Raw genomic sequence first — 26251 nt, 5'->3', positions numbered from 1 at the left:
AGTGCTTGGCATGGAGTGGACGTTTATAATTATGCCCTAAATTTACCCGTTAAAGCACATCAACTACATAAGGCCAATGGCCTTGTCTATACTCTATGGAGGAGGGAACAGGATATGAAGTGATTTGTTTGAACTCATGCAACTATTAGTGGCATAACAAGGACAAGAACCCAGGTCTTGAGACACCAAGACCCCATGCTCTTGTTGTCCTATGACATTGGTGGGTGTCTCTTTTGGAAATGGCTAGGCAATTGCACCCCATATCTACCATCATGTTGATGTTTAACTGGACACGGTTGGGGATTCTTTTGTAATTTAAATGTTTTGTGTGTCTCTCCAATAACTTTACAAAGGCCCCTCTGTTGCTGCCTGTGCAACTGAGAAGGGTTATCACCTCTTTCATTTCACGTGCCAGCCACTTCCTGTTTGGCAGGAAGCTGGCTACTCCCCTCCCTCAGGGGGCCTGGGGCGGTGATGGTTGGTAATGGACTGACCAAGGCTCACACTAATACTAGAGCCACGGTGACTACTGAGATAACATACGCAGTGAATCCAATGGGAGCATCCATTGTCATCACCACATTAATTTACTGATTTGTGGCCAAACCCACTGAAGTCTCTATCTAGAAACCTGCCACATTCTCTCTTGGTATTATTTAGAAGTGCATTGTTTTGGGAGCGTGTGTGCTTCCTTTAGCAAACTGTTCCTGAAGTTTTGCTAATTCTAAGCACTAGAGAAGTGGTGTGCCTCTGGTTTAGAAATGGTTCCTGAGATGCCAGAGGACCCACAGGTCATCCCCTGGGTGCCACTCCTGCTGGGAGGTGAGTCTGCCCTTCTTAGAAAGAGAAGGAACATCTATGCCCCTGCTCTTGCCAGTTTGAAAGCAGGGACCTTCAATGCTTCCTTGATAATTGGGAGGAGACTGAGAACATTCTCTCTTTTTGCAGTTGTTAAGCTGTCTGTGAGGAGGAAAGGTCGCCAGGCCTGGCCACCTGTGAAACCGTAGATGGCTCTGAGGCTGGTTGTTGTTTTAGTTCACCAGTCTGTGAGCTCCATGAGGAGGTTGGTGGAGACAGTCATGTTACCTAGAACAGAGCCCAGCACACAGTAGGTATTCAACAAACAGGTATGGAATGAAGGGCTGACAGGCTACAGATCCCTCAGTAGGAGAAAAGCATGCTCCCTAAAGTCTTCACCAAGTAATAAAACTGAAATAAGTTGAGAATAGTTAGGCTTATCAGGAAAGTTATCAAACTGTACCCTCAGAATATTATTATTCATAAGAATGAATGCTTTTTCACTAATTGGAATGAAAGAATAACAGCTGGGTGATTTTGCTTAAAAAAAGTTCTTTATTTTTAACTCTTAAAGAATTTAAGCATTTAAATTCTGTAAGCTTTTAAAGTCTTTCTTAAAAGAAGAGTTTAAAGGCTTATAGAGGGAAAAGTTCATGATTCCGACCTGGATCTCAGGTGGTTTACACCTGACATTAATTTAGAGGACTCACTGATCCCACATCTACTCCTTCATTGCCCCTTTCCCTCTTTTATTCTGGCTGTCAGAGAGTGGCTCAGTCTGAAGGCTCCCCCTGCTGCCCCTAGGATAGGGGCAACAAAAACATTTAATCTTGCAAGTCAACTGTGATTGATTAATAGGGGCTACCTGGAGTTGAGATCGAGGAATCTAAGCATTGGGGTTGATTAGTGATGTCTGCCACAGATGGGGACTTGCCTTCCAGGTATTTGCTATGTCTCTCATCCTGTCCTCTCCTTCAGTCCCTGGGCCAGGGTTTCCTGGGGCCCACAAGGTAGCCCCACTTGATTGTTTTGCCCACATCTCCAACTCAGCAAATCTAAGACCAAGCTCTTGGTTTCCTTCAAATCTATTCCTCTTTCAGACCAGATTGACCAGCCTCCTTGGTGGTTCTTGGATTTGACCTTTCTTCTTCACTCTTGAGATCATCATCTGAATCTGGGCTCCCAGTATCTTTCAATTAGCAGTTTCTACAATGGCTCCTCACTGGGTCTCCCTCCCAGTCCCACCACCTTCTGCCCCACAATTTATGCTGCTCTGATCTCCCTTAAGTGCCCATTGTGGACTTTTCCTTCTCCACTCTGGAACTTGCAATGGCTCTAAATGCTCTAAATGCTCAGCAAAACGTGTCTAACATCCCTTGTTCTATAGGTAAGCCCATTCTCATTCATTCATTCATTCATTCCCCTTTCCTTTCTTCTGTGTTTACATATTTTTAAAACAAACATTTTGTGATTGCTATATACAAAATGTCAGATATGTGTTGTCTCTTAAGGACACAAAGATAAATTACACATGACCCTTGCTTTGAGTTGCTCACAGGCTGGGGTGGTGATGGTAGAGCAGAGACAGGCACCTAAAAAATTAATTCCCATCTAAGGTGATAAAATGCCACCTGAAATGCTTCTCCTTCTGTCTTTGGTTCCTTTCCCAGGCCTATGTCTGTCACCTCCTTTGGGATCTGCCTCAATGCATCTTCTCCCAGCATCCTTTTCTTCTCTCTCATAGTACCTACCACACTCTGGTAAATATGGCCTATTTGCCTCTACTCCTGTTCCACCAGCTTGAGTTCTTTACCTCATTCCTGTAGAAAGTAAATTGTCTAGCACACAACAGGGCCCTGTTAAGAGTTGAATTGATTCAACTCCAGTTTTTGAGTAAATCTCTCAAGTGTTCTATTTCTCCCTGCTGACTCCTAATCATTCCATCCATCCATTTGTTTAGGTTCCAGGCCTGGGGCTAGACTGCCTCAGGTACCTCAGTTTTCCCATCTTTAAAATGGGGGTGATGATAGTATCTACTTCATAAGGTTCTTGTGAAGATATGATGAATTCATATATGTTAACATGCTTAAAACAGTGTTTGGCACATGGTAAAGTGTGGGCCACTATTGTGGTCATAAAGGATTTTCCCTACATATTGGAATAGGTCCTTCTCTTTACTTTTCCTTTGGGGTGAGGCTGAACCCATTTAATGTCTCTTTGAAATTGTTATCCTCTCCTGCTTACATCTACTTTGTATGTTGTCCCCCTCATTGTGAGTTCTCCTGACTGGATGGGAGGGTCTGCGTCTTGAAGGGAGTTGTGGGGAGGGGAAGGTGGGTGGACTAGCCACTTCTCTCTGGGAAGAATCATCGCCCCCACTACTCATGGGGTCATACCTGGTTGCCCAGCAACCAGGAACGCACATCTCTGCCAAGGCTTGTAATTTTATGAGGAAACAAAATGTTCCCGATGAACCCTCAAATCACATCCCATTAAGTTTTGTTCAGCCTGAGGCCCAGCAACAAAACTAAAAGGAACAGAACAAAGTGCCAAGACATTTGGGGGCAGGGCACTGGGTAGGAGCCTCTATGTGAGCTCCTTAGCTGGCTGGGCTATGTAGAGATCCTCACCCATGTTTGGGTTCAACAAGTGGCTTTGTCACCTCACTGGCTAAACCATCTCTCTCTCAGACTCTGTCACTGCTCACCTGCTGGAGTGAGGATTAAGTACTTGCTTTGCAGGGCCTTGGTGAAAATGAATGAGATAATGTACTATGTCACTCTTCTGTTCTTGGCTGTCCTGCAGCTGCCTCACTTTAGAGGAAAAACCCACACTCCTCCTCCAGGTTCCTGCTGTCCAGCTCCTGCTCACCATCCTGGCTTCACTTCTTGCCAAATGTTGCCTCAGGTCCCATCTCTGAGCCTTTGCCCATGCTCCCTCCTCATTCCACGTGGCAGCCTCCCTTCCATTATCTAGGTCTTCCCTGCCTCCTGATCCCAGGATCTCAGAAGATCTGTTATTCCCAATTCCAGGCTCTTGCTTATATCCTCCAGAGACCTTATTGCAATATATAATTTCAATTATTTATTTATTTATTTGCCATTCACACTCGAATGCAAGCCCCACAAGGGCAGTGACATTGATTTTATTCAAGGCTGTATCTATCCCCAGGGCCTAGAACTATATCTAGCACACAGTAAGTGCTCAGGAAACCCCTTTTGAAGGGGTGAATAAGCAAACGAAGTTTTCCCAATGTCCAGTGCTTAGTAGGTGCTCATAAGCCTCTCACTGTTACGTTTAACTTTACGCATTTCTGCAAAGGGGGGTGGCTGACACCCTTAAACCTTGTACTGCTTCATCCAAAATCTACTGGAGGCAATTTTTTTGGGGGGCTATTTACAGCAAAAGGTAAACATACTGATTAACCGAGAAACACGTTTGTATAAAATCATCGTCCCTGGCAATTTTCGGGGACAAAACTTCAGGACAGAGCTGGCATGATGTGTCCCATGGGGCTTTGAAATTCAAATGCACAAAATAGGGAGAGGGAAAAATATCTAAGACCTGAGGGCATCTGGAATACATTGAAAGAACGGGGGCTTGGGCCAGGTGGGAATGTCACCTCTGCAACCTGTTGGCAAGTGGCCTCGGGTACACTGTACCTGTTGCCTCATCTGTAAAATGGCCAAAATACTGAAATGAGATGCAAGTTCCCCCACCCCACCCCAGTGTAGGGAAGTCTCCATCAGCCTCTCACCTCTTTTTTTTTTTTTTTTTTAGTCTCCCACCTCTTGGCTGTACTTTATTCATTCCTGAGCCAGGGCCTGAAGCATGGCTGGCTCCCAGAGATGGTAATTTTAGGACAATTTAGAAAAGCTTTTGGGGGTGACAGAAAAGCTGGCAGTTTCAGATCAAACAGCTAGCCATGGAGGGAGCCTGTTATCAGAACATCAGAGGGACAGCTTTGCAGCCTGGGCTCGCATTAACTGCAGCAGTCAAAAACTGATTATGCCGAGCCCTGTGCTCATTCCCTCAACACTTTCTCCTTTCTGGGTAATTAGATCTCCCAGGACTTCAAGAGGATGCTGGTGGCTTTGTGCCAGCTCCTAAGTCCTTGAGGCTGGCAAGGGGGTGGTAGTCAGATCGCAGCCCCTCCCAGGCTGGTACCCTCCCCCAGGACCCAACCTCTAGGCAGGGATAAAAGGGACCTGCCTTTCCAGGCAGAGGGAATGCAGAGAAGCTGGGAAGGGACATGTACAGGGAGGCGGTGAAGACACTGCTGGAGGCTTTGGCCAGGGTTAGAGTCTCTGCTATCTCTGTGGTCCCTAAGCTGAGCTGGGTTGTGGGTTCTGGTTGGGGGAGGTGGAGTAGGAACCGGGCAGTCCAGCATGCACACATGCACACACACATGCAATCATCACTCAGGTTTTTATTTATATAGAATCCTTGCTGGGTGCTGGGGTTTCAGAGGTAAATGAAACTGCCCTTGCCCTCAGAAAGCACAAAATCCAAAAGTATAGACTGGTTCCTGCCTACCCATAAGAAATGCTACAGATGCCTCTCTCAAGTGGAAAGAAAACATTTTAGGCCTTTAAGCGTTGAGCCAAAGTGTGGTAATTTACAAAGCTACCCGCATCACTCAACAATTTGCCTTGGCAGGGATTTTTTTTTTTTTTTCTGCAGTGGGGCTTGCCCAGGATTTTCCCACATACCTGTTTCTCTGGGATTGAACTAGTTTGGTGACCTTTCATCTCCCTGAACACCCATTGGCCTCTTGGGCCTTAGCTGACAACATCAGCTTCTAATAGAGTAGGAGGCTTTTATTCTCCCCTAATACCGTGATTTCCCCAAACTCATTTCAGCAAGGAAAGAGGTGTGGGAAGAGGCCCAGTACTGGGCAAGTTAGGAGACTCAAAGGTAAGTCCTGACTCTGTCACCCACTTACTGTGTGTGACCCTGCGCAAGTCCTCTCTGAGCTTCATTTTTTTCTTCTTCTTTTTTATTAATCCTCACCCGAGGATATTTTTTCCATTGATTTTTTAGAGAGTAGAAGGGAGGGAGGGAGGGAGGGAAGAGAAACATCGATGTGAAAGAGACACATCGATTGGTTGCCTCCTGCATGAGCCCCAACCAGGGCTGGGGATCGAACCTGCAATCCAGGTATATGCCCAACCTGCAAGCCTTCCGTGCACAGGCCAATGCTCTAATCACTGAGCAACATCAGCCAGGGCTGAGCCTCAGTTTCTACTATAAAACGAGAGGCTGAAAATGCTTATCTCCCAGGGTAGCCATGATATAAAAGGAGATCATGAAGGTTACAGGGCCTGGTAGAATGCCTGACAGAGCCCAAGATATTAACATAGGCCGGGGATCTAAAAACACTGAAGACCCAGAGCCCCATTGGAACTCACCCTTAGTCAACCGTGGAAAGCAATTCTTAGGCATCCAGCATGTCCGTTGAGACTTAGGTTAAATGTCACCTCCACAGGGAAGTGACATTGACTGCTCATCTAAGCTGTCCCTCCCCCTAGTTACTCTTAAAGCCCTTGTCCATCTGATATTTTCTTGTTCACTTACTTGTTTCTGTAAGCTTTGTGAGGGAAGGGATCTTTGTTCACTGCTTTATCCCCAGCACCTAGGATGGTATCTAGTATTAAGTAGGTGCTCAATAAACACTTCTTTAAAGGATGTATAAATGAATAAATGAATGAAATAAGTCTTAGCCAGGGGGTGGGGCATCACACCCCACCAAAGAATGTGTCAAAATTTTGTGGAGGGTAGTGAGGAGCAAGGCATCTATAGTTTCAACATTATAATTATTATCATTGATTTTCAATTACAACCTTTAATTTATTCTGGAATCCCAAGTAGTATTAATGGAGGGTCCAGCTCTACAGTTCAAAGGAAGCTCTGAGACTCAGCTCTCCTATGGGCCTGGCAGTCTGTTCTTGAAGACCCTGCAACAGGGTGGTGGCTGGATCATGCCAGGTCTGCAGGCCACAGTGAGAAGTTTAGATGTCATTCTAAGAGCAGTGGGAGCCATTAGGTTTTGAGCAAGGGGTGGCATAAGTGGACTCATAATTAAGTTTACTCTGGCCACTGTGGGGGAGAAGAATTTGGAAGGGGGGATGATGAAAAATGGAGGGGCTTATACATCCATTATTATCATTTAATTTTCTTAACCCTGTAGGCAGGCATATCTAAACCTACTTTTCAGATGTGAAAACTGAAGCTCAGAGAGGGCAAGTAATTTACCTGAGATCACACAGCAAGCGAGTAGAGGAGCCAGCATTGGACCCTCAGTCAGTATTCCATGTCCAGGCCCTGCCAAATGGCTCCAGGGCTGACAGCCTACAACCCCTGGGTCTGGGATTCTGCACTCACCCTTTCCCCCCCCCCCACTGAATTTATTGCGGTGACACTGGTTAATACAATTATATAGGTTTTAGGTATACAATTCTATAATACATCATCTGTATATTGTATTGTGTGTTCACCACCCCAAATCAACTCTCCTCCTATCACCATTTATCCCCGAACTCATCTTTTGTAGTCCATGAGGCCCAGCCTTAGGGGCTCTTTAGGATGTTGCTGGGCACAAGGAGGCAGTGCGTGAGACCCGGAAATCAGAATCAAGTCTCAGCCACCCCATTAACAGATCAGGTGTCTGCCTAACCCCAACCCTGCCCCTCTTTCTCATATTTGGGCTTGTGCTCCAGGGTGTTTGGAGCAACTGAAAATTCCCAGGCCTCTGGGCCAGAGTCCAAGTACCACTCTGTGGGGAACACGGAGTCCTGGGACACCTCCTCCTCCCCTTTTGACAGATGGTTAAGCGCATGAGGTATGGCCTCATCCAGGCCCAGGTTTTACTCCAACAGCTGTGTGACTTGGGCAAGTTAGTCAACTCTGTTTCCTCAAAATAGGGATAATAGTGTCATCTTGTTTGCTGCTCCATACAAGGCAGTCGCCAACTCAGCTATTACTGGAGGACAGGGCAGCACCTCGGGCTCCTTTCTAAATCAGATCACCTGGCTTGCTCTTGCTTGTTGATTTAAGAGCACCTAGCCCAAGCATGTCAAACTCGCGGGCCCGTGGGCCGCATGCAGCCCACAACGAATATTTTTGCCGCCCGGCCAATATAACGGTATGTAAGAAACCTTTTAATAAAAATTTCGTAAGTTAATTTTTACAATATCCTGTTATAGATAATTATTAATAATGAACTACAACGTTTGCTAAAGACTGATTACTATAATTATGTTGCATTTATTTCCCTTATGGCATTAAGCGCAGGTGTACCTTTTCTCTCCACTAATACTAGCAGCGAATATTTTAGCAGCCGACTGCCACGTCATTGGCCTTGGACTGACTTGTTTAGTGTGCGCAACAGGAAACATTTTGCTTTCGGAGAACAAGAAAAATAGGTTTATTTGCGTTATGTTTATTAATTTGTGCAGTTATTCAGTGTCTGGTAAGTTAATGTTCAAGAAAAAATATTAATTTTTATTAAAATGTTCTATTATTTTATGTTAACAATTACTCGTTTATTTCAGCCCTTTGTATTCAGCATGCCTCTATCAAAATAAACCTACGTTTCTATGAAAACTGAAGCTTTTGTTTTTTTTGTGTGGCCCACATAAACTTAAACCTTGTTTATTTGGCCCGTGTTAGCCTTTGAGTTTGACAGGCTTGCTCTAGCGGCTAGGCCAAGACTTCTGCTGCCACCAGGTGATCCCCAATAAGAGGGAGCTGGAGACACTCGGGTTCTCAGGTGGGAGGCTGCTTCTTCACCTTGGCCAACTGTGGCCACGAGCTAGAGACCAGCGGTCACAGGAGAGACCTAGCATCTTCCTGGAGGGTCAATGGGGCTTCCTAGCGACTCATGGATTCACTAGGCTTAGGACGCCCACTCTGCCTATAGTTGTGGGATTTGACCTAAGCCTTCAGGGGTATTTCCCTTGTATCTGGGTCACTCCCAACCCCTGAGGGTCCCCATTCACTCTCATCTACCCTTAGGGGTACTTGAGAAGACTGTCCTAGGATACTCTTCAACTAGGGGTGTCTGGGTCCTCTTGGGAGAATTTCTAAGGGTGGGCTCTCAGGCAGTGTGACAAGAGATTTAGTTTATTTACTTTCCTCCCTGGAGAAGGTGGGGGGCTGAGGTGGGGTTGGGGTGTGGGCTGGCTGTGGCTGCTCTGAGCCCCTGTACCTCTCCTAGCTGGGTCCTTTGGCTTGCTGTTCTCAGGATTAAGACCTAGATTATTTTATTTTTAATATATTTTTTATTGACTTCAGAGGGGAAGGGAGAGAGAGAGGTAGAAACATCAATGATGAGAGGGAATCATTGATTGGCTGCCTTCTGCACGCCCCCCCTACTAGGGATTGACCTCACAATCTGGGCATGTGCTTTGACCAAGAATTGAATTGTGATCTCCTGGTTCATAGGTTGATGCTCAATCACTGAGCCACACTGGCCAGACAGGCTCTACTCTCTTGAATCTGCATGGTAGAAATACTATATAATGGTGGGCTACTGCACATCTCTTCCTAACTGTGCATTAATGCCATCGTATTGGTGACATGGTAGGAGCATTTACACTACAAAATCAGCACACACTGCAAAGGAGGACTCCCTCCTGACCCAGAGAGCTGGGTGACGGCATGTACTAGCACAGCACCGCCTGGAATCCTGAGTGACACAGGGCCCAAAACAGCGGGAGCGGATTTCCCCCCGCCCCACATTCCCCAAAGGGCATCTGTTCTGCCAGTCCTGCCACAGATCCCTGCATGTCCCAGTTTCACTCAGGAAAACACAACTAGGGTTTTCAGCCTTTGCTCCAACTTGGGGAGACCAGCCCATTCTGCCCACGAAGACAGCTTCTTTTGCTTACAACCAGCATGCCTTCGCTGACCCACCTTACTCACCGGTGCAGAAAGAGAAGCTGAAAAACCATCGCCCCTAATCTCATCCCACAACCCCAACACAGAAACAGCCTGGATGTTTCCTTTAAGTCTTTTCTGCTTGCATTTGTTTTTATGGAGTTCTTGCCACGTACCATGCCAAGCCCTGCTTTGTTCACGCCACATTATTTCATGAGCCTCATCCACGTTGCTTTATGTTCTCTGTAACATCTACTTTCTGTAATGTTCCATGGAACAGCTGAAAGAGCTAATGTTGGGCATTTAGGAATTACTTAAAAATATATCACATAGGGATGTGGTTAAAAAAGATTCTCATTTGGTTTTGTGCCAGATGGCTGTGCAAGCTTGGATAAGATCTTTCACTCTCTGGGCCTCAGCTTCTTACAACTCTAATATGTTCATGATGATGATGATGATGATGATGATGATGATAGAATGATGGCAACCTGTTGGCAAGTGACCTCGGGTACATTGTGCCTCAATGTACAATGTCACTGATGCTAATCTCCACTGCATAATAATGATGGCAGTTCCACTCGCTGTGGGCTTCCTGCACTGTGCTGTGCGTGCTTACTTGTCCCACCAGCTCATGTATTCCTCACAACGGCCCAGGAATCAGCACTACTTCACAGATGAGTAAACTGGTTCTGAGAGGTGAAGTCATTTGCTGGGATTCAGACCCAGGGCGTCTGCTGCTTAATGCTTAGGCTGCACTGCGTGATGGGCTCTTGGAGACACAGGTTCATACAGAAGTGAGCCCATTTGCTCTCACTACGGTCCTCATGTGTTCCCATCATGTCACCACTTTATAGGAGAGAAACTGAGGCTGCAAGCACAGAAGTGACTGTCTCAAGTTAGAATGTTCTGGGTTGAATTGTGTCTCTCCCCCCGCCCCCCATCCCCCACACACACCTTGATCTCAGACTTCCAGCTTCCAGAACAGTGAGACAATGCATTTCTGTTCTTTACGTCACTCAGTTTGCGGTCCTTTATTATGGTGGCCACTGGAAACTACACCAGGGCAGGGCAGGGATAGATTAGAGAGCTGAGGGTCTGTGGGGAGGTGGGGAGGCTGCAATGGGGATAGGGAGGAGGCACATCTGCCCCCTTTACCAAGTGCAGGGGCAATTCTGGGGCCCCAGCCCCGGGTTGGGTCTTCACCCACTGTGCACTTGGGTAAGTCCCTTCCCTCCTGGGCCTCAGAGTCTCATGTGCACCCTGGGATTGTTGGATGAAACGGTCCCTGAGAGCCATTCTAGATCTGTGGTCCCATGGGTCCATGAGTCCTCCAGGCTCCTTTCCCATCTGCCCTGCCTGGACTGAGCTGGTGTGTGTTTGGCAGGGCAGCCCCAGGGAATGCTGTATTCTGCTCTTTTGTCCAGCAGACATCTTTCTATGAGTTCATCTAGTAGTCTGTCCTTGAGGCTGTTGCTCCTTCATTGTCTTTCTTCAACTCTCCTGCAACCCCTATGTCTAAGTGACTGCTCATCCAGTGTCAGACACCCTGATCACAGCCTACCTGCAGCCAACATTCTCCTTCTGTTCTCTGACTTCTACTTTGCCTGATGCCTGCTCCCTTAGCAGCTGATGCTCCCTAAGGACCTGTGTTTGATGAACGCCCAGGTGAATTCATTCCTGCATATTTATTGAGTGTACTCTGTGCTGGGCACTGTTCTAGGTGCCAGGATACAGTGGTGAACAACACAGGCCCAAATCTCTGCCTTCCCACGGTTGACTTCCCCCATGCAGGTTTGGGATTTGTTAGTAGAGACAAGACTTCTCTATAGATATCTCCGTCATCTAGATGTTCCACCTCCAGGGTCACCCTCTCTCTAGGGTTCCAGGCCTGCCATCCTATCCCCCAGGCCCTGAGAATGCACAGTGCCCAGCACAAACATTTTATCTTACCCCCCAACCTTGCTCCTCTCCTTGTTGGCTCATCTCTATCAAGAGCAGCTAGTGCTATCTTGAAAATGAGTCTGCGTTGACACCCCTCTCTCTGTCACCTATTACAGGCTGAGTTCTGCTGCTTGAAGCTTCCTCCTCTCTCTCACCACCTCCCTGACCAGGTCCAACCCTGTCACCCCTCTTTCAGATGTCTGTTCCTCCCTCCCCACTGGCTTTATCTCCCCATTCCAAACCAAACTCATTCCTGCCAGACCCATTGTCTCAGTCACACTACTTCCCTGTTCAAGAACATTTGGGGCTCCCTTTTGCCTCTTAATTTAAGCCCACACTTTTTGACTTAACAGAAAGAGTCATAGTACAGACTCTGGAGTTGCCTGCCAGGGTTTGAATCCATTTCCTCTGTTCATTAGCTGTGTGACCATGGGCAAGTTATTTAACTTCTCTGTGCCTCAATTTCTTTATGTGTAAAAATGAGGATAATACCAGTGCCCACTCCATAAGGTGGTTGGGGGGATGCAATGAGGTATGATGTATGTAAAGCTCTTAGAATGGTATCTGGAACATCTATAATGCTCAGTTACTCTTAATTATCATCACTAATTCTTTTTTAAAATATATATATTTCTTTATTGATTTCAGAGAGGAAGAGAGAAGGAGAGAGAGATAGAAACATCAATGATGAGAGAGAATCATTGATCGGCTGCCTCCTGCACACCCTCCACTGGGGATCGAGCCGCAACCCAGGCACGTGCCCTTGGCCAGAATCGAACCCAGGACCCTTCAGTCCACAGGCCGATGCTCTATCCACTGAGCCAAGCTGGCCAGGGCAGACCATCACTACTTCTGGTTGTTCCCTGCCCTGACCAGATGATTGGCTCTTCCTTTTACATACCCTTCTTCTTTGCCTCTGTGCCTTTGTCCATACTTTTCCCTCTACCTGGAGTGCCTTTCCCCACTGCAAACTCTGCCTGTCTCTCAACGTCTTGCTCAATACCACCTCTTCCACGCAGCCCTTCCTTATCATAGAGCTGGAAGAGCTTGCTTGTACCTCTCAACTCCATGGCAACTTGTCCAGAGCTATCCCACAGAAAGAGCCGGATTTTCTCTGTTTAGAAATGGTCCCTTGGATCATTTGCTGGGACCACGGAAATTTCCAGGGGGCCTCCCTTTGGGGTGGAGGCTGACGCTGCCAGGTGGGTACAAGGGAACCATCTGCAGAGGTGCTAATTTCCACTGACTATAAATAACTCCAGGTCTGAAACCACAGCAGGGGCTTGGATTGTGCCAGGAGGAGTAAGATAATCGTCGTGGGGTGAGGGGGGCCTGCATAAATAAGTTACCTGCTCCGTCAGGGCCTCTCGTGTGACAGGCAGGCCTGGAGGGAGAGGCTGCTTCAGCTCTCTTGACCTCTGTGGGACCCAGGCTGGGTGGACATTCGAGGTTGCCTAAAGCTAGAGACAGGCCAGCCTGCATTACTGAGCAACATCTCTCACCCCTCAGCTTGACAGATAAGAAAACGGAAACTCAGGGGTGCAAAGTAATCAGAGTCCGGTGTCCCAGAGGCCCGGGCCAGGGAACACACAGGGCCTTTGGAAGCCAGTGTGGGTAGGGCTCCAAAGCCTCCTGGGAGGAAAAGTTTGCTGGGTCTGGGTTTGGGGCGAGAGGCCAAGGGCACTGCCCCTGCCTGGGCTGTGGTGGGGCCTTGGCCATACCCAAAGGATTTGATGTTAGTCATTCAAGGGGAGAGGAATCTGGGGCCCGGCTCTGAGCTAGCCTCCCTCTGGCCAGTCTGATGTCGGCACTCCTGGGGGCACTGCAGCAGCAAGTCCACAATTCTAGAATGTCTGAGCCTGGAATAGCCACAGAGACTGCCAGACCCACCCTCTTTCTTAACGTGGAGCTTGGGGAGAGTCTTGGCTAATAAGCGCCAAAGTCAGGCTGGTCTCCTCTTCAGTCTTCCCAGCTCAGCGTGTCTTCTAACACCGGTGGTTGGAGCACACAAGGCCAGACCATGGCTAGGGTGGGGTGGTGCAAGGTGAACCTTCCCCGAGGGCCCCCTGGGGACCAGGTACTCTGTGTGTATTTTCTCACTTAACCAACAGATCAGTATGGGTCCTGGGAGCTGGATATTATGTGCTCCATTTTACAGATATAAAAACTGAGGCACTGGGAACTTAAATTACCTGGGCCCCAACCCAGGCTAACACTCTAATTTAGCACCTTTCTCCTATAGCAGAGGTTTAAATTTTTTTTCTTTTCTTTTGAAAATAAAAACAAAACACCTTTTTAAATTTTACCAGATGCCCTACCATGCAAAACAGATTAAATAGAGGAGCCTCTCTGGTACATGGTGGGGAGGAAAGGCCACTCAGCACCGCCCTGTCCCTAAGGCACCGCTGAGGAACCCCAAGGGAACCTTCAGTTTCCCTGCACTCAGTGAGTTCTTTGGCTCACCTGCCCCCTGGAGAGGAACTATACTCAGGGCCTTACCCTCATAGAGCTCACAGCTCACTCCACACTCACATGGACGGCTCAGAAAGACCTGTTATCCAAGCTGACAGTCTGCACATACTGCATCAAACCAACGAAACCTAGAGTCTACAGAAGTCAATCCATCGTCTGTGGGCTGGAGTCCTCTGCCCTTTGAGATGTATCCTAAGCTCCAGCACAATGAATTCCTCACGTCTCCCCGTGCACAATCCGGTTTCCCCTCAGGGCCTTCGCTCAGGCTGTCACCCGCACTAAGAATGTGCTCTCCTCCCTAGCTCTGCATGTTCAGCTCCTCCCTGTCCTTGGAAGCCTTGCCCATCAGGCAGGGCCGACCCTTCCTTAACCTTCAGCGCACGCCCTCTTGTTGTAGAGTTACTTTGGCAACAGGAGGCAGTAGGTTAAAGAGGATGTGTGCACATTCGGGACCCAGCCTGTCTGGGTACCAACCCTGACTGGGCCTCTTGTTAGTAGTGGTGCCCTGAGCCTCGATTTCCCCATCCATAAATTGGGGATACGAACAGTTCCTGCTTCAAAGGTTGGTGAAGATTCGATGAGGTGACGTGTCTCAGATATCACAGCTAGTAGCCAGGACTGCAGCTAGAAGGGGAGAGTCTTCAGGAAAGGGGTGATGTACAACCCAACTCTGCAGCCCCTTTCCTGGGACTCTTTAGGGAGCTCTGGAAAGAAAGGCAGTCAGGAGGGGCTCCTCCCTGGCCCCTGCCCCTGGCTGCCGTCTTTCCTACTGGATCCTGCCTGCCTCTGTGCCCCTGGGGTTGTCTCCTGTCTGACCTCTCTCTCTGCTCCTTGGATGGGAAGGGAATGTCCTGGAAGGCTGTCCCTGTCCCGGCCTCCCACCTGTCTCATGTGTAGCCACACCACACACAAATCGCTCCTGAGGAGAGTTTGGAACGTCCCTTCCCAGAAGAGCAATGTGGCCCAAGCCTGCACATAGTAGAACACACACATCTGTTTAACAAATGAGTATGTGCCAGACTACATCTCCACTTGGCATGACAGAAGCAGGGGAAGCAATGGGATATTCTCTGAACACCTGTATCTTCTGGTTCTGGAAGGTGGGCATTATTATGATGTCATTTACAGATGGGGAAGTGAGGCTCAGAGGGAGGGAGTGACTTGCTCAAGGGTCTCAGTGCTGGAGCTGGGACTCTGAGTTAATGCTCTTCTCATTCCTTCTCTTTTTTGAGCATGCACTAGGCACTTAGCGTTCAGTGCGTATTCATTCTGCAAAGCAAAGATGCCTCCATGGAGAGGGCTTCCTCTCCAAGCATTTGTTTCCTGCTCAAGGGGTTGCTGTGAGGACTACGAGAGAGAGAGAGAGAGAGAGAGAGAGAGAGAGAGAGAGAGAGAGAGAGAGAGAGAGAGACTGAACCTGATAAGTTTGCACACAGTAAATTACAGCCGGGGGGTGGCTTTGGGACTCAGGCTTTTTGAATGGTCAGTCTGCCTGGTGAGAGGCTCCCCGCACTGCCCATATCCTTGATTCCCCCTTTAGGTACCTGACTGTGCAAAGTGCCTACCTGGCCAGCGTGTCTTCCTTGGGACACGAGGTCCTCTAGTCCTGCTGATATCCACTTAGAATCGCTGGGTCAGTGACAGGTCGAGCTCTTTCCCTAACTGTTCTGCACTCTGCTAGCCACCCCCAGGCCTGCAGAACTGTTTGCCTAGCACACACTCTCCTGCCCCCACCCTAGGAAAGTGGATAGCACATATTAATCAACAGGTGGGTTTATTTCATTGATGATTCAGAAAGATGTGCGGGTAGCATTTTGGAAAGTGTCCACATATGACTCATCAGACTTTCATAGAAAGCTGTGATTTTAAAGGATTTTCCCCGCTGCTGGTGGTGGTGGGGTAGGGTGTATAAGTACTGCAAATCAAATATGGTGCTGACATTTAAAAAAAAATCATAGATTCACGTGTGTTGCTCAAGCCCATTGATTTGCTCAGATAAGCTACCTTTCTTAGCTCCACTAATTTAAACCCAACTTGTCCCTTATAGTCACACAGAGAGTTCCTGCTATCCTATATTATAAAAAGCCTGTGATCGTCACGCCATCAGCGGTAACGACTGATCAGCAGGAAACTGCATGCACGACAGGCATGCGTGGATGGGTGGAGCTATGTGTGCTGTGAGGCACGCGTGAGTGGGCGGGGACTTAACGCTGTGTCCCCGTGGGCATGGGTGGGGACTTGACCAGGAGGTGCATCAGGGGAGTCCTGTGGCGCTGGCCCTATAGGGTGGGACTCTGGGACTTGGGGGAGTCCTGCGGCACTGGCTCTCCATGGGCCACGCGGCGAAGAGGGCGCAGGGGATAGGTGCCGAGTGGGCGGGGGTGGGGAGTGTGGTGCAGGTCCCCAGGAGGCGACCAGAGGTGCTCCCGCCATGCGGGGAGGGGCTGGGGTGCATGCAGCCTGCGGTGGGGGAGACAATGCGTGGGGGAAGGGTACGAGCTGGGAGAGGAATTGAGGCAGAAGGTAAAAGCTGTTACTAAAGGAAAAGAGCCAAATGGTTCAGAGCAGCCAACGGCTCAGACACTCAACACTGGGGAGAGTGGAATGGAGACCAGCTAGGCACAAATGAGCTCACAAGACCCGTGGTAGCAGTGGCAGCAGTGGCTCGGGAAGGGCGTGGGCGGGGATGCACGATTTCGAGTGCTGGGCTTCTAGTCCTATATAATAAAAGCCTAATATGCAAATCGACCGAACGGCAGAACGACTGGTCGCTATGACACTCCCTGACCAACAGGGGGCAGACGCTCAATGCAGGAGCTGCCCCCAGCCCACAGGCCAGCTAAGGCAGGTGCCAGTAGGGGCCCCGCCAATCGCCCTGCCTGTTGCCCCGCAGAGGGAAGCAACTGGCGGCAGCGGCAGGGGGTGGGGCCGATGAGTGGGCAGCCCCACCGGTGGCCCCACAGATTGGCCCTGATCACTAGCCAGGCCTAGGGACCCTACCCGTGCACGAATTTCATGCACTGGGCCTCTAGTAGAATAATAAAACAGCTGACCCTGATATAGCCAGGCACTAAGCGCTTTACACATATTACTTTGACCCTCACGACAACCCTATGAAAGAGGCACTGTTATTATTCCATGTCACAGATAAGGAAACTGAAGCACAGAGAGGTTAAAGAAAGGGCCCAATGCTCCACAGCTGGATAAGAAGTGGAGCCAGAATTTGACTATGACATGAGTGGGCCACTTCACTGCTGGAACACTAGTTGAAGACCTACTTTGCCTAGACAGACCTAGCTTATGCCCATTACCATGGTGTAACAATTAACAGTGCTGTGATTTGGCTATTATCACTCCATATTTGGTGCTCTGAACCCTGCCTTCACTCCTCAACTGCTTTCTTAATTCTATCCTTCCTCCCCATCAGGTCAAGCACCCCTCAAGAGCACGGAACATGCCTGCTCTTCCTCCATACACTCCTCAGCACACAGCAGGAGCCTTCTACACAGTAGGCCCACAAGCATGTGTATTTTGCCTCCATTTCCCTCTCCTCCTCCAGTCTCCATGTGGTTTGGGTGGACTGGCCCCTCTGTAGCAAGCATGTGACCCAGGTCTGATCTATTAGCCTATTCCATCCTCCGGCCACATAGATTGGTTCAAAATTGGCCATGTGACTCCTGCTTGTGCCAGTGAGAGTCTGTTCTGGTACTTAAGAGGAGGCCCTGAGAAAGAGGTGCCCATTGGCACTGGAGTGGCTGAGATGGGAAGGTGTTACCCTAAAGATGCTTGGGCCCTCATAGGGTGAGCACCTGCCTGAGGACAGTGGAAAAGAAAGATACTAGGAGAGGGATGAACACAGTCCTCCTGCAGTATTGGAGACCCTGGATCCAGCCTTACCTGAGGCCATCAGTCCCTGGACTTTTTGGTTGCACAAGCCAGAAAATATCTTTTTTGCATAAGTCAATTTGAGATGGGTTTTTATCAACCAGAATTCTAATAGATAGAAATACTCAATAAATACTGGAAGATGATAATTCTTTTGTGGAAAACTTTCAAAGCAATTTCAACTCACTATCTCCTAATGGCAAAGAGTGAAGTATCACAATCCCCATTTTACAAATAAGAAAAGTGAGGTCATGAGAATCTAAGTATCTTGTCTGTGGTGACAGATGAGGTTGGAAACTCCCCCCCTCCTTCCCTCCCCAACAATCTTCATGCTTCCCCCCCCCCCCACCCATGCATGCATTTGCAAAGGTGGCTAGTTTTCTCAGTCTCTTAAATACTTGGATGTTTTTATCCTCCAGGCCTTGCACTCGACAGAGTCCTGGGCCTTAAATGAAGACCCAGGGAGCTGTTCTCGTTTATCTCTGGCCAGGCAGTGAACTCCCCATGTGGACCCTGTATCTGAGCAGTCCCCAGCTTCACCCTGTCTGGCACCCAACTGAATCTGTGGCTGCCTCAGTTTCCCTGTCAACCTGTCAGGGCCCAGTGATCCTTAGGGAAACAGACAGTGACATCACAATGACAAACAGAAGACCCCCACCTGCTGCCTCCACACTCTCCCATGCCCAGTTGGTGGCAGCAGCTCTGTGGGTGACCTGAGCCCTGCCAGGTCGGAGGGGCATTCTCTGCTAACATCATATTTATGCAACACGAGGCACCAGCCCCCATGATCTGCCCTCCTATCCTCCTCCAGCCCCTCTCTATTCTCCACTTGGGCAGGCTGTAGGATTCATACAAAATTAACTGGAGGTTCCGTTTCACAACACTCTGAAGTATCCAGTTCCCACCCCACCTGCTGCTGCCCCATCTTCGCTGTTCCCCTTTCTCCCACACTGCGAAACATGCAATACAGGGAGTGCCCAGTGGGACTTGTTTGAGCTGCCCCTCCGACAGCCTGAGGTGCGGGTGACAGGAAGTGAAGGACGCGAGCTGTGTGTGTGGAGCACACACTAGGCTTGCGGACCTGAAGCCAACTGTTCCATGGGTGACATAGGGTGTCCTGTGTCCTGTCCCCAGGTTGCAGCCTTCTATCCTACACAGAGAGGGGCACCAGGGCTTCCCCATCTCTTCTTTCTCCCTCTCTTCCGTCATTCTGTGAATAATTCCGAGCCCCCAGGCATCACACTGGGGACACGGTGGAGAATGACAAACAGCTCCTGCTTCCAGGATCTCACAAGCCACCCCAACATCCACTACCCATCTTTCCAGACTCGTCATGAGTTTGCCTACTCTGGGAAGTCTCCTCTAATAGCACATTAACTCTTCGTTGGGCACTGTCTTATTAATTGCCTAATTCACAAGGATGGGGCTCATGCATATTGTTTTCGAAAAGAAATATTAGGCATCATGACAACAATGATATCACCATTTCGTAAGTGTCTGGGGTCTACCAAACACTGCATTAAGCCTTTCATGTGGACAACATTTGAGAGGTAGGTAGTGTTAGTATCCCCATTTCACAGATAAGGCAACTAAGGCTCAGAGAGGTTACATTAAATTCTCCCAGTGTCCTGTAAGAGTAAGCCAGCCAGGATTTGAACCTGGGTCTCTGGGGCCCTATGTCCCCGAGTGAAAGGGTGTGGAAGGAAAGGGGGCAGTGAGGGCAGAGGAAAAGGCATTACCAGAATAGAACAGAACTAGTCGAGGAAAAGGAAATAAATGAAGCTCAAGTTGGGGGCAGAGGCCACTCCTGGCCTCACAGGGATGAGGTTTACACAACAGTTATCCCCAGAGTTGGGCCTTTTGGTAGAAAATCCAACACTGCCTGTCTGTGGGAGCTGAGCCTCTGGCCTGTGCTGGCAGCAGGCGGTGCCCTGGGTGGGAATAGATTTCCATGACTTTAAACCCTCTCTATCACTTGCAGAGATCTTTTTGCTTAAAGTTAGCTGGACGAAGGGGAAGGCTAATTTATGCATGGCCTGGAGCAGTTTCCTATAGTGTGATTCAGAGGCCAGGGCTTGCTCACTGGGGGCAGATTAGGGGCAGGGGTGTCAGGAATGGCCAACCTGAGTCCCTGTGTGGAGCTGGCACAGATCCACACCACACGGCTAAGTTAGGGGCTGGGCTGGAGGCGAAGCACTTCTGTAAATCAGAAGAGGCACACAGGGCAGGACAAATGCTAAACATGAGAGAGAATAAAAAGTTCCCTGGTGGCCCACCCTACTCAGGCCCTCATCAGACAGAGAGCACCTAGAGGACTGTGCCCCGGTGCACATGCCTGGCTCGGGGCTGATGGCACACCTGGGCGCCATCAGAGCTGTGTTCAAAGTCTGCTTTGATGTGAACTGTGGTGATGACCTCAAATCCTCATGCTCCTCATCTGTAAAATGAGATAACAACTCCTGCTTCCAGGCACATGTGTAATAAGGATGCAGAATAGCCCACTACAAAGTGAGGCACCATGTGGGGACACTGACCAGTGTTCCAGAAGAGTCAGATTCCACCCTTTCTGGAGAATGTGACTGCTTCTTCCAGAGTAGTAATAATCAATGAAGACCAACAAGAGCTGACATTTATTAAGCACTTAGATACTGATCTCAATGAATGAGAATGTTCACAACCCACTTTACTGATGTGGAAATTGAGGTGTTTAGTCTGCCCATGTGCCAAGTGCTGTTCCAAGCTATTCCACTTTGTCCTCACCACAACCATATGAAGTAACCACTATCAATTTCCCCATTTTACAGGAGATAATGAAGAAACTGAGGCAGAGAGAGGTCAAGTAACTTGCCCACAGTCACACAGCAGGTAAATGGCAGGACTGGGATTTGAACCCAGGGCATCCAAATCTAGGGTCTGTGGTATTATGCTCTTCTGCCCCTCCCCAAGCCTCTTTTAGCTCCACCTGCACCCTGGGAGATCCTTCTAGGGACCAATGCAGCAGGGCTCTGGTTAACCCTACCACAGGCTTTCCTCCTCCTCTGAGACCTTTCCCATCAGAGATGTCATTTGGTCCTCATGAAAAATGAGGAAACCAAAGCTTAGAGAGGTCAGACAAAAGATGTAAAGGCAGACGCACAGCTGGCAGGTGGCAGAGCACTAGTCAGAGCTGTCACTATTCTTTCCATTTTATAGATAAGAAAACTGAGTCCCCTTTACTTTTCATGTAATGCCTAACTCTTATAACACATTGATATTCTATGGGATTCTAAGAAATGCTGCTTTATTCTCTTCTCTTTCCTCCATAGCCCAACACCTCCTCCTCCAGGAAGCCTGCTCTGACCTTCACTGCCCACCCACCTCATCTCTCTTATGAGCTCTGGGGCCTGTGCTGCACTTGGTCTGGATTATTTACTGTTTTGGTTGCTGACATTTGAGCTGCTTGCTCCCTGTGGGCTAGGGACTCAATGGCCATGTCTCAGGGTTTTATGAGCAAGTTACATACTCTCCTCTGTGCCAGGCACCAGACTAGGTGTTGAATGTACGGAGAGGAGAAGGACAGGATTCCTGCCCTCAGGTGCAGGACACAATGAGCCGACTGGAATTGGCCCCACACAGTGCTGGAGCTTGGTGATGGGCCACTCAATGTCCCAGGGGGTGAGAGCCTGTCAAGTGGGAGGGGAGGACGGAATTCTTTGTGGCGCTCTGTGAAGGCCTGATGGTATGAGCCATATCTGTTGCATGCAGTTGGTTGCTTTTCTGAGGAGAAGGGCCACAGCTTCCATCCAGGCCTGAAGCCCAGAGACACTTAAAAATTCCTGATTCAAGAGAATCTCCTGGTCCTATTCAGAAGGCAAAGACCCCTTGGGCAGCCCTGCCTCTTAGGAGGCCGGGTATGCCAGCTTGGTGGCGGAGGTACGCACAGCCATTCTGCCACAGACTAGTGTTCGCACAAGGCTGGGGTTCAGGAGCCCCAAGGCAGAGACCACTCCAATTGCAGGGCCACATGTGGTCATTCTCAAGACCTGAGCTAGAAGCACACAGTGAAGAGAGGATGCTTCCTCTATTCCTACCCTCCCTGCCCAAACAATCAGACACCAAGAAAACAAAGGTGTTTCTAAACTTCAGCCTGGGCTCAGCCCAGAGGCACAACATCAGAGACAGCAGCCAATCTTGGAAGAAGGAACAGGCTTAGCTCTTCCTCCTGACTCTAAAGGGCCCCAGAAGAAGAGAGACACAGATGCCCCAAGCTACTGGGTGCAGTGGGGTGCAGGCACAGGCAACCACAGACTGGCAGGTCCTAGTTGAGCACGTAGGTCCATAAGCAACCTCTGTAGGAAATGCATTCAGGGTTAGTGCCCAGCCATGCACAAGGCATGGGGACTCGAGTTAGGAGATGGAGTGAGAGGAATCTCTGGCCTCAGATTTGTTCTCTGTCATATGGGGATAAGGATTCAGATACTGCCTGCCTCCCAGGTTGTGGTCTATACCTGGGGGAGGAATTGTCATCCACTCTCCTTAGAATAACATGGCTGCCAATTGTTGAGCACCTACTGCCTTCTCAGGCCTCCACTAGGCACTGTGAAGTAGGTGCTGGCCACATTTTCCAGAGAAAGAAACTGAGGCTTGATGCAGCCTCTTTGCACAAAGTTATAGGATTGGAGATTCCCTGCGAAGAGCCTCACACCATGCCTTTGGGGTTCATGTAGGGAACTCTTTTCCTTCATGTGGGGATGGAGACTCAAACTGAGTTCTGGTGCCTGAGCTGGACTGGTTTCTCTCCTCTCTGCCTCACGGTAGACGGCTGGGCTTTGGCCCCCTCCAGAGAAGCCCCCAGGAGGTTGAAATCTTTTCTCTGGAGTTGCAGGCCTACTTATTTTGGCGGTTGCAAGTAAGCTCCACACCCATGTCAAGGGCAAGATAGACATGGCACCTGTCACCCTTCCCGTGATGGCCCATCTTCCTGCCTGCCCTGTCTGTCCAGCAGTTCCAAGCCCTGTGGCTGCCCAGAGACCTAGGAGTCCCCAAGTCAGAGTCTGGATTTGGGACACTTGGAGAGGACCCAGCCCAGAGGCAGGGGTTGGGGAGCTGGAATTGGCTGCATTGCAGCAATGCTGTGGTTCCATGCTGGAGCCCAGACAAGGGGATTTTTGGGGCCTGGGGAAGGGAGGCCAGGGGCTGGGTGGCTGGATCCTGGAATACAACCACTATAGATGGGGGAGGGGGAAGCAGGAGCCCCGCCTGAGCTTTGACGAAGGCAAGTAAGACATGGCTTCTCTTCTGGCCCCACCAGCCTCCCTTCTGGCCCCGCCTTGGAGACTGGGTGCCTCCCAGATTTCCAGGCTGATGAGCCCACTCCTGAAGTGGATGTGAGTTGCCCATTCTGGCTGATTTTGGCATGTGGTTTCCAGAACATAGCCCCTGACCCAGCTCTGTTCCTGTGGTTCTCTCTGCAGGTGGCTTGGGTCAGACCCCAACTCACAATGGAGAGAAAATGGAAGCTCCATCCTCTGGCCTATCCAAAGGGGCTGACCCTCAGCTAGAATACACCAAAATGGCCATACTGGCATTATCAGCCCCTGTCCAAGACATCCCTGAGGTTAAATATTATGCATATTGCTCCTGGAGCCAACACAAATGGCAGTCACCAGGACGACAGCCCTGGGTCTGAGTCCCCCACACCTACCTTCGATAGGTGAGGTTTTGAGGCGCCGGCAGATGGCTTCGGTGTCCCCGTAAGTCTCCTTGATCTTGACCACAGCCTCAGTGCTCCGCAGCTCCATGAGGGAGCGGAGCTCCTCCAACGTGCACCCAAACTCGCCCCCATGGCTCGACTCATTTCTTTGGTTTTTGGAGTAAAAGTCGCTGTTGGTCATGTCACCCATGTTTGCCACAGTCCCTGCTCAGGGTGGGCCCGAGGGTCAGCACTGGACCAGAGGCTACTGGGTGATGGCTCTGTGTGGCTGTCTTCAGCACAACCTCACTGGATGGCTGCGGCTCCTGGTGGCCGACTCCGGGTCCCAGGGGGAGGGGACAGTTGAGGTGGGCTGACAGCAGCAGTGGTGAACTCCAAGGGGTGTCTCTGGGTGCAGGGTGAAGTCCAGGGGCTGGAGGGGCTCAGGGCTCTAGTCCCAGTAGTCTCCATTCAGCGGGGCCCATGCTGCTCCCCGGAGCTGGCATCTACATGGTCAGGGACGGTGGCTCCTGTGGGGGCAAGCACAGAGTGGTGACAAGAGTCAGGAACTGGAGGCCTTATGGAATGGGTGCTCAGGAAGGCCCAGTGTATGTGTGTATGTGTGCCCACCCAAAGTAACACCCAGGCACCCTAATGTGGGTGTTTTGTATGACACCCCATAACACACCAGCACGTAGTGTAAATCCTAACTTACTGGCACTCTTCTGGAGACCCCATGAAATACCACCCCCAAGGCATAAAATACCCAATTTCCTAATTGTCTACTGTGCTATGTAACACGCTGACTTCACAACACACACCCTGGTGCACACACACCCTCAGACCCATAGGTTCAGGGTGCCCTGCAACACCCAATCCACCTACTTTTAGGGCCCACCCCACTGCCATACACATACAATTCACAAGCCCCACTTCCCACACATGCTGGTAAACACCCCCCTCTCTACCACACACAGTGTTACATGCAGTAACACTTCTGGCATACATCTAACATCCCAACCTCCTTCTCTCAAAAACACCTGTGTTCACAGCCTCTCTGTGCACACACAGGCCCCTATTTCTCTCACTATGCCAATGTGTTTACACACATCCTATGTCCACACAATTTAGGGCATACTCCCCACCTATAGATGCCACCCCTGTCCATGCCACCTACACCTGCTGATATACACTGTCCTCTCCACTTGGGTCTTACAGGCATGGGGATGGGAGAAAGCCACCCACCTCCACCCTAAGCCCCCAATCACATTAATTAAAGCTCTTGGCTGGGCCAGAGGAGCCAGCTCATGCATATTCACCAGGACATCACTGAGCCCACAGCTTGGCCCGGAGCATGAGCTGGGGTCCAGGGAGACCTCACCTGGGGGCTCTCACAGTCCAGCACCATAGATAGTGGCCTCCACGTTCCTCTGGGAGCCCAGGAAGAGGAGGGAGCGCTGGCTTCTCTCTGCCTGCCTGGCCACCCTTGCAGGAGTGCGGCATCTGCAGGGCTGCCAGGAGAGAATCCAATCTGCTTGGACACCCAACACCAGTGGCCAAGGCCCCGGCAAGCGTTGGGTGACAAAGGGCCCCTGATGAGCTCGGCTGGGCCTGGCTCCACCCAGCAGTCTCAGACAGCTGGCCATTTAGGTCCAGGACAGTGAGGGGGAATGGAGGGAGGAAGATGGGATTGAGCCCACACCCCAGCCCCAGCTTCTCCCTCTTGTCGCCTCTCCCTTGCCCCATCTCTCTCCTTTGCAATCCTTTCCTCTTGCACAGAATTTCAGAGCTGGTGACATTTTAGAGTTAATCTCATTTTCCCCAATGAGGAACCTGAAGTTCAGAGAGGAAAAGGGCCTTGTCCAGAGCCACAAAGAGCTAAAGCAGAGGGGCCTGCGTGTCTGGTTTCCGGACTCCCACCCTGGTGCTCTCTCCCCTTCCCCTAAGGGGCGCTCTCTCCTTTCTCTTGAAGAGATGAGGCTGGTGGGTAGATTGTGCCTGAGTTCAGTGAAGAACACAGGATGGAGTCTGGGCAATCTGGGTTCCCATCCGAGTTCTCCCAAACCCTGTGGAACCCTGGGCAAGTCCCTCTGCTTTACTGAGGCTTGGTTTCCTCATATGTAAGACAATAGTCAATCTCCTCTTGCAGCCTACTAATTTACTGGGAGCTAACTATAAACCATGTTCAAATCTGATGTTTCCATCTGGGGTATGGCACTTCCTAGCTAAGGGTGGGAGGTGCTGGAGCTGCAGGAGACACGGTCATGCCTTCCAGGAGGGCACTTTTACCCAAGGCTGCAGCCGGAAGCCTTATCTTTACACTGGGACCAACAGACGAGGCAGGGACCAAGGATGCCTGTGTGTACAGGTGCTGTGGAGGTTAACAGTAGGAGCTCTAGAAGCCACAGTTTTCTGGTCAAATTCTGATTCCTCCACCTCCCAGCAGGAAGGGAGGCAAATTAACTTTAGTTATATGATCTTTAAAAAGGGAGGGTTAATAATAGTATCTACCTCATAGGTGTTATGAGGTTTAAATTAGTTATTTCATGTAAAATACTTACAACTGAGCCTAGTAATTACTGAATAAGCACTCCATAGTTATTG

The 26251-nt window shown here is 49.7% G+C and overlaps 1 protein-coding gene across 5 annotated transcripts in view; it reads right to left on the bottom strand.

Annotated features, from left to right (window-relative positions):
- Positions 1-26251, bottom strand: part of ATP2B2 (ATPase plasma membrane Ca2+ transporting 2) — a 371353-nt gene that overhangs the window by 111179 nt on the left and 233923 nt on the right. For all 5 annotated transcript variants that reach the window (XM_079795180.1, XM_079795184.1, XM_079795181.1 and 2 more), the window contains one exon: positions 23660-24177. In XM_079795180.1, coding sequence (XP_079651306.1) covers positions 23660-23858 — 199 coding nt within the window. In that variant the 5' untranslated portion in view covers positions 23859-24177. The remainder of the gene's footprint in view (positions 1-23659; positions 24178-26251) is intronic.

Source organism: Cnephaeus nilssonii, assembly GCF_951640355.1.
Source record: "Cnephaeus nilssonii genome assembly, chromosome: 17".
In the NCBI taxonomy this organism is placed as follows: domain Eukaryota; kingdom Metazoa; phylum Chordata; class Mammalia; order Chiroptera; family Vespertilionidae; genus Cnephaeus; species Cnephaeus nilssonii.
This window is presented reverse-complemented; position numbering and strand designations above follow the sequence as displayed.